At 52.3% G+C, this 15,755-nt stretch overlaps 1 protein-coding gene across 5 annotated transcripts; it reads right to left on the bottom strand.

Moving 5' to 3' along the window:
* Positions 1–8: 8 nt before the first annotated feature.
* On the bottom strand, positions 9–13,330 carry SLC4A9 (solute carrier family 4 member 9). Of its 5 annotated transcripts, none has more exons than XM_059417727.1 (22): positions 13,083–13,330; positions 12,574–12,734; positions 12,184–12,297; positions 11,724–11,779; positions 11,414–11,571; positions 11,066–11,153; positions 10,534–10,688; positions 10,240–10,356; positions 9,895–10,069; positions 9,599–9,732; positions 9,157–9,419; positions 8,209–8,267; positions 7,794–7,982; positions 7,574–7,687; positions 6,209–6,370; positions 5,883–6,061; positions 5,114–5,186; positions 3,571–3,639; positions 3,147–3,320; positions 2,153–2,305; positions 1,698–1,796; positions 9–700 (listed from the first exon to the last, which is right to left on the bottom strand). In XM_059417727.1, the coding sequence occupies exons 1-21, from the start codon at positions 13,295–13,297 to the stop codon at positions 1,743–1,745; spliced, it is 2,862 nt and encodes a 953-aa protein (XP_059273710.1). In that variant the 5' UTR covers positions 13,298–13,330; the 3' UTR covers positions 9–700; positions 1,698–1,742. The 5 variants fall into 5 exon arrangements, with proteins under 5 accessions (XP_059273710.1, XP_059273711.1, XP_059273712.1 ...); XM_059417728.1 differs by having other exon boundaries at positions 12,184–12,292; positions 13,083–13,215; XM_059417729.1 differs by lacking the exon at positions 3,147–3,320.
* Between the last annotated feature and the right edge of the window lie 2,425 nt (positions 13,331–15,755).

Raw genomic sequence — 15,755 nt, 5'->3', positions numbered from 1 at the left:
GTTCTCTGCTTGGCAGGGAGCCTGCTTCCTCCTCTCTCTCTCTGCCTGCCTCTGTGCCTCTATGCCTACTTGTGATCTCTGTCAAATAAATAAATAAAATCTTTAAAAAAAAAAAAAACTTTTAAAAAGAGGAATAATTTTCCTGGGAAAGATTTTTCCCCCTTTTGCAAACTGAAAAGAATTCAATAGAGACCCCCGATTCTGTAAAAGAATTTGTGAGGACAGAAAGTTCAAATTGGGAAGGGTTTCCAGGTCCCTTTAACGGGGTAGAGGATGAATGGGGTATGGTCAGTCCCCCAGAGTTACCAGAAAACCTGCTTTTTCCCTGCCATTCTCTCTCCTTTTTTAAAGATTTTATTTATTTATTTGACAGAGAGAGAGAGAGAGAGCGCGCGCGTGCAAGTAGGCAGAGCGGCAGGCAAAGGGAGAGGGAGAAGCAGGCTCCCCACTAAGCAGAAAGCCCAATTTGGGGCTCCATCCCAGGACCCTGGGATCATGACCTGAGCCAAAGGTAGCTAGCTGCTTAACTTACTGAGCCACCCAGGTGCCCCATCCCTGCCACTCTCTACCCCTGCTCAGGAGGGTAATGGAAATCTTGGCCAGCTGCCCTCCAGTCCTGCCCCACTGGTTCCAGTCAACTGAATATCTGGCAGTTAAGCCAAAACCAACAATATCCAGACTTCCAAGTAACACCTGTGAACTGAGAGAAGACAGTGGGGTCAGAGTAAGTACTCAGGGGCACAGTAGATCAAAGAATAGTGCAAAGGAGCTATAGGGGATATGGAAAGCCCAGCATATCTTGTTCTGGGATAGCTGCTGAATTGCCCTCTAGAATTTTCCATTGCAAGTGATGGGGCTTCTTGGGCCCTTGAGCTTGGAAAGGCATGGATGGAAGGGTTTCTATGACCCAGAAGAGAATTCAGCTTATCAAGGAGAAAAAAACGGCAGGTTTTTGCACATGCTGCACCATCTGCCTAGAACATTTCCCTCCACCTTATTCTGGCCATTCTTCATTTTTCTTCAAATTTCAAGTTATGGACCATTTCCTCTTCTCCAACTCCCACCACCCCACCCTCACCACCTCCAAGAAGGGTTTAGAGGCCTCTCTGCTCCCACAGCTGGTGCTTGCCTTAGCCAACACCATCCCACTCCAGCAACTCCCTGCTGATCCTTCCTGGTGGATTTTAAACTGATGAGGTCAGGGACCATGATTATCCTACTCACCGCTATATCTCTGGTATCTAGATACTCCTTAAGTATAGTACTCATAAACTGTTTTGATAAATGGATTTTAAAAAATGGAAGGAATGGCAAAGAATCCCTCCACTTGTCTGGAATGTGGTTCTCAGAAGCCTAAGGGAGTGGCCTCCTGGGCAAAGGAAAGCAGCAGGGAGCTGTACCCTCACTTGGTTTCCTCCCCACTCCCTACCATACTTAGATCATTATATCCCTTCCTCCCCAGTCCTGCAGCTCTACATCCAATTTGGCGTGAGCTTGAGCTCCCTCTAGTGGCCAGACTTCAGTGCCACAGGTAGCCAAGCACAGGTACCCTCCTTTATTTCATTCTTCCCTCCACTACTTTGGAGTTTAAGAGGAACTGCAACGTGAAGAGAAACCTCCAGCACACTGGAGGTTTCCCAGGTCTGACCCCCACGTTCCCATCCTCGACCCCAGGGGCACTTCCTTCATATCCTTACCTCATGCTCAGGTTCCTGGAGTCTATTGCCAAACTCCTACTCCAGCTAATTCACAGAGATATTAATTTCTGGAGCCCTCGGCTGATACATCAGCTCTGACTGCAAAAGAAAGATCCCAAGATGAGTTGGGAATAGACAGAGCAGAGAGAAAGGGACCCAGAAAGAGAAAGGATATACACCCACACTGAGACAAAGATCATGGTTGGAAAAGACCACCAGAGCTGTCCCCAGATCTTTCAACCCAGACGGACTCATAAACCAGGGCCCCTTCCCTCTAAAGAAAGATTTCCCTGACCCTTTCAGTGTACCTGTGTCAGTGAGGACCTAAGGGGAATGACTGTGTTGATCAGATCTTCAGGTTTAATAGAAAGATTAGACTTTAGGGATGACTCCTGTACAAAAGCGCTCTCCCCGCCCCTGCCCGCTTCTCCTGAGAGGGCCCATCTGGGGCTCACATCTTCACTGTCACCACTGAGTGAATATTCTGGCTCCAGCCCTTTCTCAGGGATGCTCCTTTCCTTCTCTGGCATCAGCTCATCCAGCCAAAGGAGTTCCTGCGGTGAGAAGACCCTCTCCAGTGCCTTTCTGACCCCCACCAGGCCCAGCAACTGCAGGGTTAGAAACAAGGTCCAGGGCTGTCAGCGAAAGCAGCGAAACATGAGCAGCAGTAGCACGCATTGAGCACTTCCTATCTCCTACGCATCGTGTATTGCTTCACTTAATGCTGACACATTCCTTCCTACAAGATGGATATAATTGCTCCCATTGTATAGAGAAAGAAACTGAGGCCCTGAGAGTTTAGAAACTTCCCAGAGGGGTGCCTGGGTGGCTGAGTTGTTAGGCGTTTGCCTTCGGCTTGGGTTATGATCCCAGGGTCCTAGGATCAAGCCCCAACTTGGGATCCCTGCTCAGCTAGGAGTCTGCTTCTCCCTCTCCCACTCCCCCTGCTGTATTCCCCTCCCCAGCTGTCAAATAAATAAAATCTTTTTAAAATTAAAAAAAAAAAAAAAAAAAAAAACCTTTCCAGAAGCCACATAGCCAGGATATGGTAATCAGATTGGCCCTACTAGGAAGCCCAGGGTTCTTAACTTCCTCAGGGAATAAGGATAAGACCAGAAACCACCAGTGTCATCTCCTCACTGAGTAACGGAATCGCCAGTATTGCCTCTCCCAGGGACTCCGTTTGTGGTGTTTTGTTTTGTTTTTTCTTCATATCTCTGTCTGTGGTTGAACTCAAAGAGGTTGGAAATGGAGTTAAATCAGATGTCCCAGGGTTAGCCTATCTGTGGTATCTCTCAGCTACCTTTCTCTGTCCTAAGATTCCCAACCAGGCAGAGCCAGGGCAAGTGAGAAGGGGAGAATCTTCCTCCTGTGGAGGCTTTGGCCACCCTTGCAGACTCAGAGTCTCCCCGGATCCCTAGGACACTACCCAACCCAGCCCCAAGTCACCATGAGGGGGAAGATGATGGCTGCAGGGGTAGACTTGATTATCCAAAGCAGACCCAGGCAGGCAAGCTGGATGGCTGTGAAGAGGTGGACTCTGCTCAGAGGTACATGCCGCAAGAGCAGGAGGTCTGGCTGTTGTTTTGCTGGCATAAATAATAGCTGTACCCTCTTTGTGAACTAGGGGAACAAGAGGAAGAGGAAAGCTGGATACTCAGCCTGGGTGTCACTATTAGCTATCCAAGCCTAGCATGAGGGGGAAGCCAGAAGACTGCCTTGGCACCCTCCCCATTCAGAGCAGGGCAGCAGAGTCCTATGCCCAGAAGAGTCCAGAAAAGAGGATAGGAGAGGACTTGGCAAGTATAGGCAGGAGATAGCAGCAGGAAACAAGAGGAAGAGTGGGATTGCATGGTACATATAATGAGCTCACCTGAATGCTGCTAATTGCTGCCACCCCCATGTACAAGAAGATGCCATAGAGCACAGGCATTGGGATGAACTGGTAGGAAGAAGCAGAGAGCTGGCAAAGGAGTTCACTTCTGCAAGCTGCCCAGATGCCCCCCACCTTCACTTAGGCTCCAACCCCAGCCTCCAGCATCCACATCTAAGCCTACCCAGCTCTTTCTGTTCTTTTCTGACTTTGCATGCCTGATACTGAATCTTCAAGACAGTCGGAGGAGCTAAATTCTTTAACTGTCTCCATTTTACAAAAGGGGGAATTGGATTTCAGAGAGTCTCAGCGAACTTCTCTACTATCTGGCCTACTTCTCCAGTCTTATCTATCATGTTTTTCTCTGCTCTCTCTGTTCTTGCTCTATGGCTTCCTTTCCTTCCCTCTACATGCCCAAGTGTGTTTCCTCCCCCTTGCAAGCCCTTTGCTTTGCTTTGCTATTTCCCTCCACCTAAAATGCCCTTTCTTGACTTTCTTCTTACTACTCAGGCTGCTTACTACTCATCTCTTGACATCCCAGGAGGGTGTGACCTTTCAATCTAAAGTAGACCCCTTGCACTCTTAATCACCTTACCCTCTTATATTTTTCTTTAGGAGTAGTCACTATCTGAAATCATCCTATTTTATTAATTTTTTTTCATGGGTCTCTTCTCACCAGACTGCAAGCAGTGGATGGTCTGTTTTGATCACTACTGTTATCCCCAGTCTTTGGAACAGTGCCTGGCATATGGTTTATACTCAGTAAATATCTGCTGAATGAGAGTCACCTAGGTAGTAAGCAGTTGATCTGGTCCATCTGGCTCTTTCAACTACTCTGCTCTACCCAGCTCCATGACCTTTCCCTCCCCAAACCTCTCCTCACTAATGACTCTTGTATGCCATTCTCCATGCCCTCGATTGCTTTGCTGCCTTGGCTTGTTGAACATTTCTGTGATTACGTGTTACTTAATTTTTGTTCACGTGTGTATGTTACTAATAGGGGCTTAGCTCCATATCTCTTTTCAATACTCCTGCCCCTTCCTGTGCACTGCCCCCTTCTCCCAAGTGTCTAGCAGAGCCTTACACATGGCAGGTATTCTACAAATACTTGGTAGGAGAGAAGGGAAGTGGTTTTGCCTCAAGGTTTTTCTGGGGTGTGATGATCACACTCTCCATTTAAGGTCAGTTGGGAGGCTGGAGCCAGGGTACCATCCCACTTGGGCCACAGAGGATGGAGGCATGCCCACACCCCTGCTCCACTGGGTAGAAAGCCCCTGGGTGAGAGGTTGAGTTCTCAGATGAACCTGAGAAACTAGCTCCCTTGGTGATCTTTTGTAAGCTACTTAACCTCTTCGACCTTCACCTTCCTCATTTGTGAAGTACGGATGCCTCTCAGGATTCATGTGAGGACCAGATGAGGCCCACTGTGGAGAAAACAATGCAATGCCTGGTGCCCAGTAAGTATTTAGCCAGTGTCGGTTCTTGCTTTATTTATTATTAGTGCTGCCCTGCCTGCACCCCCCACCCCACCTAACAGAGGTACCTTGAGTACAGGTGCCAGGAAGATGGAAGTTCCTGTGAGGATGAACACCACCAGGCCTGTCAGCCTCTGCTCCCTGTGTGGAGGGGGAAGGGTTAGCTGGGTTCTGGGGGAGCCCCCAAGGTGCCAGGCCCTGAGACATGGACCAGATACTACTAGAGGCACTGGCAGGAGGGAAGTGGAGGGACCCCACCCCCCACCCCCACCCCGGCAGTCACCTAGGCACGGTGTGCAAAACTGGTGGAGAGGAACAGGCAGGGCACTTCAGTTCGGGTGTCCCAGACCTCTCCATCAGCTCAAGCTCATAGGTTTTTATTTTTATTTTGATGGAAATTTAGCAGTTTTTACAGGCCATAAAAACTTTTCTTTCCCAGTTTCAAAGTTATTTTTGTATACTTTTGACACATTGTGTTTCCAGTAGTTACAAATTGTTTTTGTGATGGTAACTCTGTAACATCAATGAGGTACTCCTACGCTGAGGGCAGGGGGAATTAGCGAGCCTCACCCAGCCCTGGCTGCCTCTGCCTTCACAGCCAGGAGGATCCTCTCAAGGGCCCTTCCTATCCCATGGCCAAAGGAGAATGGGGGAAGATCTGACAGAACCCATCTCAGCCCAGAACCCATCTGTTCACCCCACTGCAGTGTTCACGAGCAGTGAGAGCCCTCTGGAGTCACCAGCTTCGAATTTAAGCTGTCCGGATAACTGCTTCATTTCCCACCATATCACCTTACTGACCACCTCTCACTCTCACCTCCTGAATACTGGCCTCACCTGATCCCCAGGAAGCTGCGGGGCTCCCCCAGGGCACAGGCTCTGCTTTCTCTCCGAAGACTGTCCATGTGGGCCAGGGAGATGACCGTGGCGGAGACATACCAGGGGAGTCCCAGCGCTGACGTGAGCACCATCAGTGCAGCCACACAGAAGAGATCCAGGTGGAAGCCAGCACCCTTCTGCATGTAGTAGTGGAGCATTGAGGGAGAAACTAAGCCAGACCTGGGCTCTCTGCCCTCTGGAGTGGGAGAGGGAGGTCCTGGACCCCATCCTGGTGTTTCTGTCCCTTGGGCTAGGGGCCTAGGGTCTCACCTGGCAGGCCTTACCCGCAGCTTATATTCAGCACGGTTAAGGATGACTGCTGTGATCTGCTGGTCCATGAAGATGAGGATAGACAGCAGCAGGGCAGGTAAGGCTGCTGCCACACTCAGCCACCAGGGGTTGGTTCCAAAAGGTGATACCAGCCAGCCACGCCCAGGAAGTGTGGGCTGGGAGAGGGTGTTCACAGACAAGTTAGAGAGGGTCTCCCAGAAGTACCTCATCTATACACCCCAGCGTTGGCATTCTTCCATTAGCCCCCATTCTAAGACGGAGATGGTAGGTAGGAGCAGTATGTGTATGCACAGCTGGTTCAAAGCCTCCCAGTGTCTTAAAAGAGGGCAGTAGGAGCGGGACCACCATAAGGGTTGGGCTGGAGCCAGGGGCTCTGCACTTGGGTTCTCAGGGGCCCTCCTGCCCTGCAAGAGGAGGAGATGGAGGGTGAGACCTGCCCACACTACTTGATGTACAGCACCCTCCTCCCTAAGCACCATCCCCAGTCCCCAACCAGGGTGGAGCGACTCAGGCTCAGACCTGCCTTGATCTGGGGCAGGAGCAGGGCAGGGTGTGTCTGCGTCTGCTCTTATTATAAGCGTCTCTGTGGGGGAGGGGACCCCAGTTACCAGCTCAGATTCTGAGCCCCTGAGGCTACCCCAGTTGGAGTCCCCCTGTTCTGTCCTGGGAGAACCTGGAGAGGAGGTCTCCAAATACACAGGCAAAGTCTAAGTGCTAAGTCAGTGCTAAGCCTTGTCCTGTGCATTGTCCTGTGCCCTTGGTAGGGAGCTCCAGCTTTACCAGATCAGAGCCGGCAGCTGGGAGTGGGGGGTGGGGGTCGGCAAAGAAGAGAGTGGGGAGTAGTGGAGAGGGTAGGGCCAACCTATGACAACAATAAGTAACATTTATTAAGGTCTTGGTATGTGCCCGTCCCTGCACTGTGGTAAAATGCTTTACACTCATCTTCTGTGAAGCTCAAGACAACTTATAGAGTAGAAGCCATTGTTATTTATTATTTCCATTTTATAGATGCATAAATTGAGGCTCATTGATGAGAGATGTGAGTTAATTTGCCTAAGGTTGTACAGCTAGGAAGTGGCAGAACAGGATCTCAAACCCAGGGCTGGCTGAGGAGAACCCATCTTCTTAACCCTTAATTTATAATAATAGCTGCCATGTATTCTGTCCCACTGTGTCAGCAGTAGTGCCTCATTAATCCTCACAGCAACTCTGTGAGGTCATTATTATTAGCCTTTCTATTTTATAAGCGAGGAAATGGAAGCTCAGAGGAAGAGAAGCATGGGATCTATGCATTTCCTCCTCCAAGGTCCTGTCTGCTGGCCCTGCTCTCCCCTCTGTCTTATATTCCCAGCTCTCACCTTGAACTCACTGGGCACCGTGAGCTTTGGTGTGGCCAGACCCAGGAAGGAATCAAGGCCACAGCCCAGCAGCATGGCCAGGACTGAGGAGAAGTCACCGAGCACTTTGCGCACCTGGTCACACAGTGAACACTCAGTCAGATTCAGGCCCGCCACCCGCTTCCTTCTTCACCCTTTCCCATGCATATACAGGGCCCACAAAAAGAGAGGTAACACTCACCCCAGAGGGGAAGAAGCGGCTTGTCTTTACATGCTTGAGGGCCATGGCCAAGAGGAAGGAGGTAAGAAAGAGGAGGAGGGAGAAGAAGGCGATGTCTGGGACTGCATGACAGCTGGGGCCACGAGGGCGGCCTCCCCGCCGGGCACACTCAGGTGGGGGCAGCAAGGAGGCATTGACCAAGCCTAGGTCCTATATGGAGGGTGTTGTCAGGGATGAGGTTATAGGTGGTGAAATAAAAATTGACACTCACTCAGACAGGAGGGGCCCAGGATAAGAGGTCTCCAGCCACAGCACAGGTCTGGGCCTCTATGACCTATGAGGTTTGCCTAGCCTGTGGGGTGGGAAAAGCCAGGAACCACTGACTTCTTTGGCTCCCAGCCTTTCTCTCCAGGCCCTCCCAGGAATAGGCCCTCACCAGACTTGAGATGTCATCTCTGTCTTTTGGCTCTGTCCTCATCCACTGAGACTCATTTCCTGGGAAGCAGAGAACAATTTGGGTATATGCCCCTCCCCTGAGAACCGTCTCCAATCCCTCAGAAGTCTAATCTCATGGGCCAAGTGAACCAGAAAGTTCTTAGTTCTGACTCCTCCGTCTGCTGACTCCAATCACTACCAAGTCTGTGCTCCTCAGAACGTTGCCTGGTCCCTTCAAATTCCTCACCTATCTGTATCCCTGATACCCAGCACAGGACTGGCCATAGAGGACACCTAGCAAAATGTTTGCTTAATGGATGAGTCCACCATCTATGGGTTTCTACCAGGACAAGAACTGGTTTTGTTCATGCCCAGCAGAGTCTGGCACACTTGAGAGGACATCTTGTCTCCATCCCTGCTGTTTCCTTCCACGTGGAGGTATTTGTGCCAAAGTAATATGCTGAGCCACTCTCCCCCTGAGTTGGTCACTCAGACTGGGGAAAGAGCAGTGATTTGTTTGACTGGTGAGTTTGAGAGAAGAAGCCGGGCATGCCTCTCTCTGTTCCCTCCTCTCCTCGCTCTTGGGAATAAGCTGCCTGCACTGTGCATGCATTTAGCTCTGCTCCTTTGGGGCAAAACAGTCCCTGTCCAGTGCAGACATGACTGAGTGCGTAAACCTATCTAATTTCGGTTTCATTGTTAGGAAGCCCATTCCTCCATAGACGTAAGCATGTTCTTTAATTGACATTGTCAGAAAGAAAAAAACAATATTGGGCCTGCTCTGTTACTTCTCAATTGATTCAAAACCAGAGTGGGGAAAAGTGCTGCTGGGTTTTGGGTAGGTATTCAGGAGCCTGCTGAACTTAACAAGGGGGGACAGCAAGAGGACAAACCCTCCCCCTCCTGCATCCTTCCCCATCTTGCCAAACTCCCTGTTTCCCTCACCCACCTCCCAGGTCTGGGTACTGGCAAAAGCAGCCATAGGCAGGATACCCAGGGCGCTGGATGGGATAGGCACTGGTCAAGCTCAGCATTTTGCCCACAGCATCGTAGATGAAGATGAGGCTGATGAGGGCACAGAAGCCTTCTTCGGTGAAGCGGGTAAAGTAGCGTACCAGCACGCTGGCCTCTGTGGCCACCAGTGCCAGGCAAAATGTGGCCACCCAAATGCCTACCCACAGGCGGAAAGGTAGGTAGTCCAGGTTGTAATCTCTGGTGGGGGCAGGAGGGGTAACACAGACAGGAATTGGCAGAGCTGCTCTGCTCTCCACTTAACCCAGGTTAGGTGCCCCTGGAGCCAGACAGTTTCCACCCTCCTCTACTGACCCAGCCAGGACCAGGCTGAGAGTGTGGCTCATGAGGGTCTGGTGATAGCTGGGGTATTCTCCTACCTACTGAAGGAGAAGAGCAGGCGCTCGAAGACCAGCACTGGCCCCGTGCTGCTGAGGATGGTGAGGGGCTGGCCAGCCATCAGGCAAAAGGCAGCTCCAGCCACTGCAGTGCCCAGGAAACTTTCCAGCACCCCCTAGAAGCCAGCAGGGAGCCTCGTCCGCACAGGACACTGGAGTCCTCAGCACAGCAACCCAAGTTTCCAGGGAAGCCCACCCATCATCCCAGGGAGGGTTAAAGGGCATGGCTGGCAGAATACCACAACTTGTGCCTGCCTCCCTCACGCCTCCTCACTCACCTGAGCACCACTGGTGGCTTCCCCCAGCAGTCCCCCAAAAGTGATGGCATTAGTGACAGTGGCCAAGTAAATGTAGAGCACAGCTGAGAAGCACTGGGGATGTAGCGCGTCCAAGAAGTCGCTGGGGTACCATGAGGCCTTCCGGCACACATCCTGGATGAGGCCCCCAAAAAGCCTCCCACCCATGGTTTGTCAGTTACGCAGGTGGCCCCACCCCACGCCCCATCCCTGCTACTTTTCCTGGGACTGGGTGAGCCCCTCCACAGTGAGCATATGCCTCTAAGCCCCTGTGACCCTTCTTCCCTCCCAGGACGCTTACCCTACTCTCACCCCAGCTCACCTCACCTGCCTGTCCGCTGTAACTCTGGGCTGTGCAGCTGTGGCTGGTGGCCATACCTGTCCTCAGCCGGGGCCCCATGCTGGGCAGAGGGGCCCTGGACCTCCTTCAGTTGTGAGAGGATCCTGGAGAATGGGAACTCTGGTTGCCTGAGGATCTCCAACCCTAACATGACTGGGCACCCTGCCCCCTGGTGGTTGCTCATGTCTCTGCCAGCAGGCTTGGAATCCAAAGATGACTTTCTACCCCTTTCCTGGAATCCCCTACCTTCCACCACAGTGGGAAGTTCCCCACCCCCATACCTTTTGTGCTGGGAAGGCAGACATTTCGGTGGGGCAATCCGGGCTGTCGGGTCCCACCGACCTGGAGGGAGCACTGTCACCTCCTCTAGGAAGGCATCCAAGGCTGCCAGAAGGTCGTGAAGGTTGCTGGCCCGACGAACTGACCACTGGAATTGCTAGGGATAGCGGCACAGAGGGGCCCTAAATGGAGATCTGGACCCTTACGTGCATTTTCACAGTCTCTAAGCTAGACCCAAGTCAGATAGGCAGACACGTCTCAAGCATTCATTCATGGATGCATGCATGCAGTCAGTACCTGTTGGCTGCCTACTGTGTGCCAGCACTGTGCTAGATAAGGGGACTCCAGCGCTAGCAAAGGAAACTTCAGTCCTCATTCTTATGGACACAAAACCATACTCTGCCTTGCTGCTGTATTCTGTCACACATCTAGAGTCCACACATGCACATTCACTGACACAAGTCTGTGTGGGCACGTGCACGCGCGTACACACACACACACACACACACACATACACACCCCTGCCCAGCTCACCGGGTCACTGAGGAGGATGGCCATTGCTCGGCCAATCTCATGGTAGCCCTTTCCCAGTGTAGAAGGACCAAGGAGGAGGCAGAAAAATCTGAAGAAGGAACCAGGCCCCAGAAATATCAAAGGCAGCTCTCCCATAAGGCAGCCCTGATCTCTGCCCTCGCTACCAGCCCCCATATGTACACTCCTGTGCACACCTACTTTGCAGCCCTGACCACTACCCCCTCCACAGACCCCTGAGCACCATCCTGCACTCACCCCCAAAAGAACTGGACCAGAGACCTCCAAATCCCCTCCCCAGTAAAGATCCCTCTTCTGGTCTCCAGAACCCTCCACTTTCATCAGCCTTACCTGCTGGGGAGAGGAACCTCAGTGAGGGGTCCCAGCACCACTGGATCCCGCAGTCGCACAAAGGCCCCCAGGGGCTGCACCAGGAAACCCAACTCTCCTGCCAGCACAGCCCCGGCCTCAGACCCTGGAGGCAGCTTCCTTCTCAGGGGGTTCTGACGCTGGTTGGGGGTTCAAGGAGACACGAAGGACAAGAGCTCATTTGGAGAGATGGGTGTTGGCAAAATATTGATTGATAATGAGGCAAGTGGAGGGTGAACTTCTGTTCATCCCTGACCCCTCTCCCAGCCCTGCCCAAGGAAGGGCCACAAACCTGTTCCTTCAGTGGGGCTTCCTCACTGTGAGAAGCCTCTCTTGGATGGGCAGACCCTTCAAAACAGGATTAGGCAGTGACTAAGAGCACGGGCTTTGGAGGTAGAGGCAGCAGGGCTTCCTGACAAGCTTTCCCTCTGACAAACGATGAAAACTGGAGCTTCCCTCTCTGAGCCTCAGCTTTCTTATCACTAAAATGGGGCTGATTGGGGTACTACCTCACATGATGGCTGTGGCGATTAAATGAGATACTACACATAAAACTCCTGGCACGATGCCTACCAACAACAACACTTACCAGAACTCTGGCCCCTCCATTTTTCCCCCTCACCATTACCTCCACTTCTTCTCACCCATGAGACCCGAGTTGAGGTATAAGCCAAGGCTAGGCTGGTCTTGGTCCAGGAAGGGGGCAGAGGGATTAGGGCTTTTGGTGCTGGGCTCAAAGACAGTCCTCTTACCCTGGCAGGGCCTGGTGCCTGTGGGCTGGATGAGGTGCTGGGGTCTCTGCAGCAGCAAGGCCTGCAGCTGCCCTCTCAGCTCTGGGCTCAGCGAGTCCACTCTGGTCACCTGTTCTGAAGAACAGAGGTGGAGCTCCAACCTTTTCCTGAGAGCTCCCTGCCCCAAAAATCTTTCCCTTTCCCCTCTGCCCAGGTCCCTTTCCATTCCGGAAACTTGCTCCTCTACTCTATTCTTCCATCCCCACCCCCTACCCCCACAGTGATGGAGAAAGCTAATCCCTAGGGTGGGGTGGGGTGGGGTGAGCTCTGGAAAGTTATGAAATTTGCAGGGGAAGTCCTGGGGAAATGGCATAGTTGCCCAGGCCCTCCCTGCAAAGGCTCCCCACGTACCCACGAGCTCCAGGAAGCTCTGAGCTGGACAGTCCAGCAGCACAAGGCCCTCGGCAAGTAGGCTGCGGAGCTTCTGAAGGCTGGGCAGTGCCAGTGTGGGCACGTGAGGAACACTCCACCGGCCTGCACCCACCTCCAGCTTCTCTTCAAACAGCACCCACCTGCGGTGGAAAGGAGTGGACTGTTATCGAGGCCAACTCTCCCAGGTGCAGGAGGGAGCACACAGGAGAGGCAGGGATGGTAGGGCCATGGAGGAGTCCTGGGCCCAGTGGTGCAAAGTATGCCTCTTCCTAGGCATTCTCCCCTCACCTAGGGTCTTGGGGAACTCACAATATACTGCATTGAAAGCCAAGCATCGTGGAGGGTGAGGGCCTGAACTGGAGAACACAGAGAGGAACTCCTGATTGGGGGTTAGAGCACCTCCTCACACAGGAGGAGCTACGGGTCATGGAGGAGTCCCAGCTGGGGAAAGGGAAAGAACCCTTAAAACTGCCCTGGGTCCAACTCACCTGCCTGTCTCTCTCCACTCCAGGGCCTGGGGCCAGCCCAGAAGCTCATTCAGCTGAATGAAGAGCAGAGGGTCCTTGGGTACTCCCACCTCCCCTCTGTCTGTGTCAGAGGGGCTGTCAGGGCTGGGGCCAGAGCCAGTGCCATTGTCCAGCTCTCCCGTGGGCACATTTTCACAAGCACTGGAGACCTCAAACTCCTGGCCTGGTAGCTTCATCTTGGGGAGGCCTGCACAGACTCTTAGGGAGCAGTGCCGTTCTAAGTTTTGAATCCAGAGGCCCTCCAGCTGGCTGCATTTATAATGCACTCCCCCACCCCCCACCCCCACAGAAGCAGCACAACGCAAACAGAGCAAGGCCTGCTGACTCCAGAGCCAACCAGATCATTCCCTTTCCCACTTGCTCTCCCCAGCCCTGGCTGCCTGCGAGCATTTTTAAGGCTAACCTGATCCTTCCCAGGCTCTTCAGAAATGCTCAGCCTGGGGCCAAAATGTTGTGTGCGTTTTCTATGGGATCAGATCGGACTAGACTGTGTTTTGTGTAAATTAACAGGGGTAAGTCACAGGCCCAAGTCTGAGGACTGGGACCCTCAGATTATCCAGCCCCCTACTCTGTATCAAATACAAACACCAACCCTCAGGACTGTTTTGAGTGTCACCAATATACCCTAAAGGCACCCATTTGGATAAACAGAGACCTAATAAGTAACTGGGTCTGTTACAGAAGTAACAGTTATAAGTAACTGGCTTCTCTTAGAGAAGCCAGGCTACTATAAGGGAGACACCAGGAAGAGTCCCAGCCCATTAAATGGGCTAAGGAGGCATTTCAAGGAGAACACAGTGCCCGAGGCTTAAATTCCTTTGTCTGAACACACCTGGAAACTTTCCAGTTTAGCAGTGTCCCTAGGGTCTGCCCTGGCATTAAGGACAGAGGCGCCAACAAGGGTGTGTGTATGAAGGAGTTCCTGGAGTCCAAAGAACAAAGGAGAATGTGGTCTATTAGCAAGTCCTGTTGGCTCTACCTTCAAAGTAAATCCAGCATCCAATCACATCTCCCCCGCCTCCCACACTTCCACTCTGTTCCAAGCCTCCATCCTATCTCACCTGAATTATTTCTATAGCTTTCTAATCTCTTGCAGTCATCGCCCTGCTTCCACTCTTCCTTCCTTGCCCAAAGTTCTTAATCCGCATAGCAGCCATAGAGATCCTTTTAAAAGGTAATCAAGCTACATTCCTCTTCTCAGAACTCACCTAAGACATTCCCATTACTCCTAGAAGAAAAGTCAAACTCTGTCATGACGTGTAAGATCTACAGTCTGGCCCTATCCCTACGTCCACATCTCCTACCGCTGGCCCTTGCCCACTCCTTTCCTGCTGCATTGGTCTTTGTCATGCAAAGCCTGTAGCTGCCTGGGGGTCTTCCCTGTAGCTCTTCTCTCTGCGAGGACAGCTTTTGCCCCAGATCGTCACATGACTGGGTCTCAGCAACATAAGTGTCATCTTTGACATTACCTACTCAAGGAGACCTTGTTTTTTCCACCCAGCCCTGTGTCTCCAACACTGTTCTCGGTTTTATTTTCGTCCCAGCAGTTATCACTACTACAATCTGCCTCATTTATTTGCCGTTTATTGCCTGCCCCGCCGGCGCGCGCACACACACACACACACACACACACACACACACACACACACACTGGAATGTACCGTTCAGTGAGCAGGTATTTTACCTATCTTCTTCAACGGCTGCCCCTAGCGCACCTAGTGGCACTCAATAAATATTTACTCAATGAGCGCATAGAAAGGGAGGGGCTGGAAAATAAATGCGCTTCTCCTGGAGATCACACGAGGGCGCTGCTCCCCGCGGACAGTATCGCTTGGTCCACTCATCAGCCCTTTTCCGCAGTGGACCCGCCAGGGCGCAGAGATGACGAGAGAGCAGGGCGGAGGGGGTGGTGTCCTTAATCCTCCAACTTTCCCTGGATTGGCCCAGTGGGAAGGGATGGAGGTGGGGGAGCGCAACAAGGATGGAGAGAGAGGGATAATCGTGCTCTTTGAATGTGGGTCAAACCCTTCACTAGATACGTGGGACCCCCTCCCTCCTGGGAAATGGGACTTGGGCTGATTCTCCCCACCAACCCCAGGTATGGACTTGGAGCAGAGCGATTTGCGCTAGTCCAAGGAGGTCCCAGGATAGAAATGAAAGTAGTGAGTCACTATTTTGCCACTTGGAGAGGAGGTGCTGAGTCTCAGGTGGCGGCGGGGGGAGTTGGTTTCTGCTCCAGGAGGAATAGAAACTGGCCTAGGACCTAGGAGGGCCTGGAATCCCTGTGATCACCCACTTCAAGAATGTGCCCCAACCTCAGGGCAAGTGACTCAAGAGAGCCTGAGGGAGACAGGAACAGGTACTTGGCATGAGTAACCCCCCTCACACATATAGTCTCCCTTCCCACCCCCACTGCCAAAGTTCAGAGGGTCTTACCTTGCCTTCTCTGTGGTCCCAACTACTTGGCTCCCCCAAGGATGCCTGCAGTAGAGGGGCACCATGCCTCCCCTGTCCCCAGGGTCCACTGCTACCTCTTGGGTCCTAAGTACCGTGAGCTGTGCAGGTTGGTGAGGGATGTGAGTGAGAACTTGCAGCTTTGTCTGTAGGCACCAGCTGTCTCCCAGGCAGGGCTCA

Source organism: Mustela nigripes, chromosome 12 (genome assembly GCF_022355385.1).
Source record: "Mustela nigripes isolate SB6536 chromosome 12, MUSNIG.SB6536, whole genome shotgun sequence".
In the NCBI taxonomy this organism is placed as follows: Eukaryota; Metazoa; Chordata; class Mammalia; order Carnivora; family Mustelidae; genus Mustela; species Mustela nigripes.
This window is presented reverse-complemented; position numbering and strand designations above follow the sequence as displayed.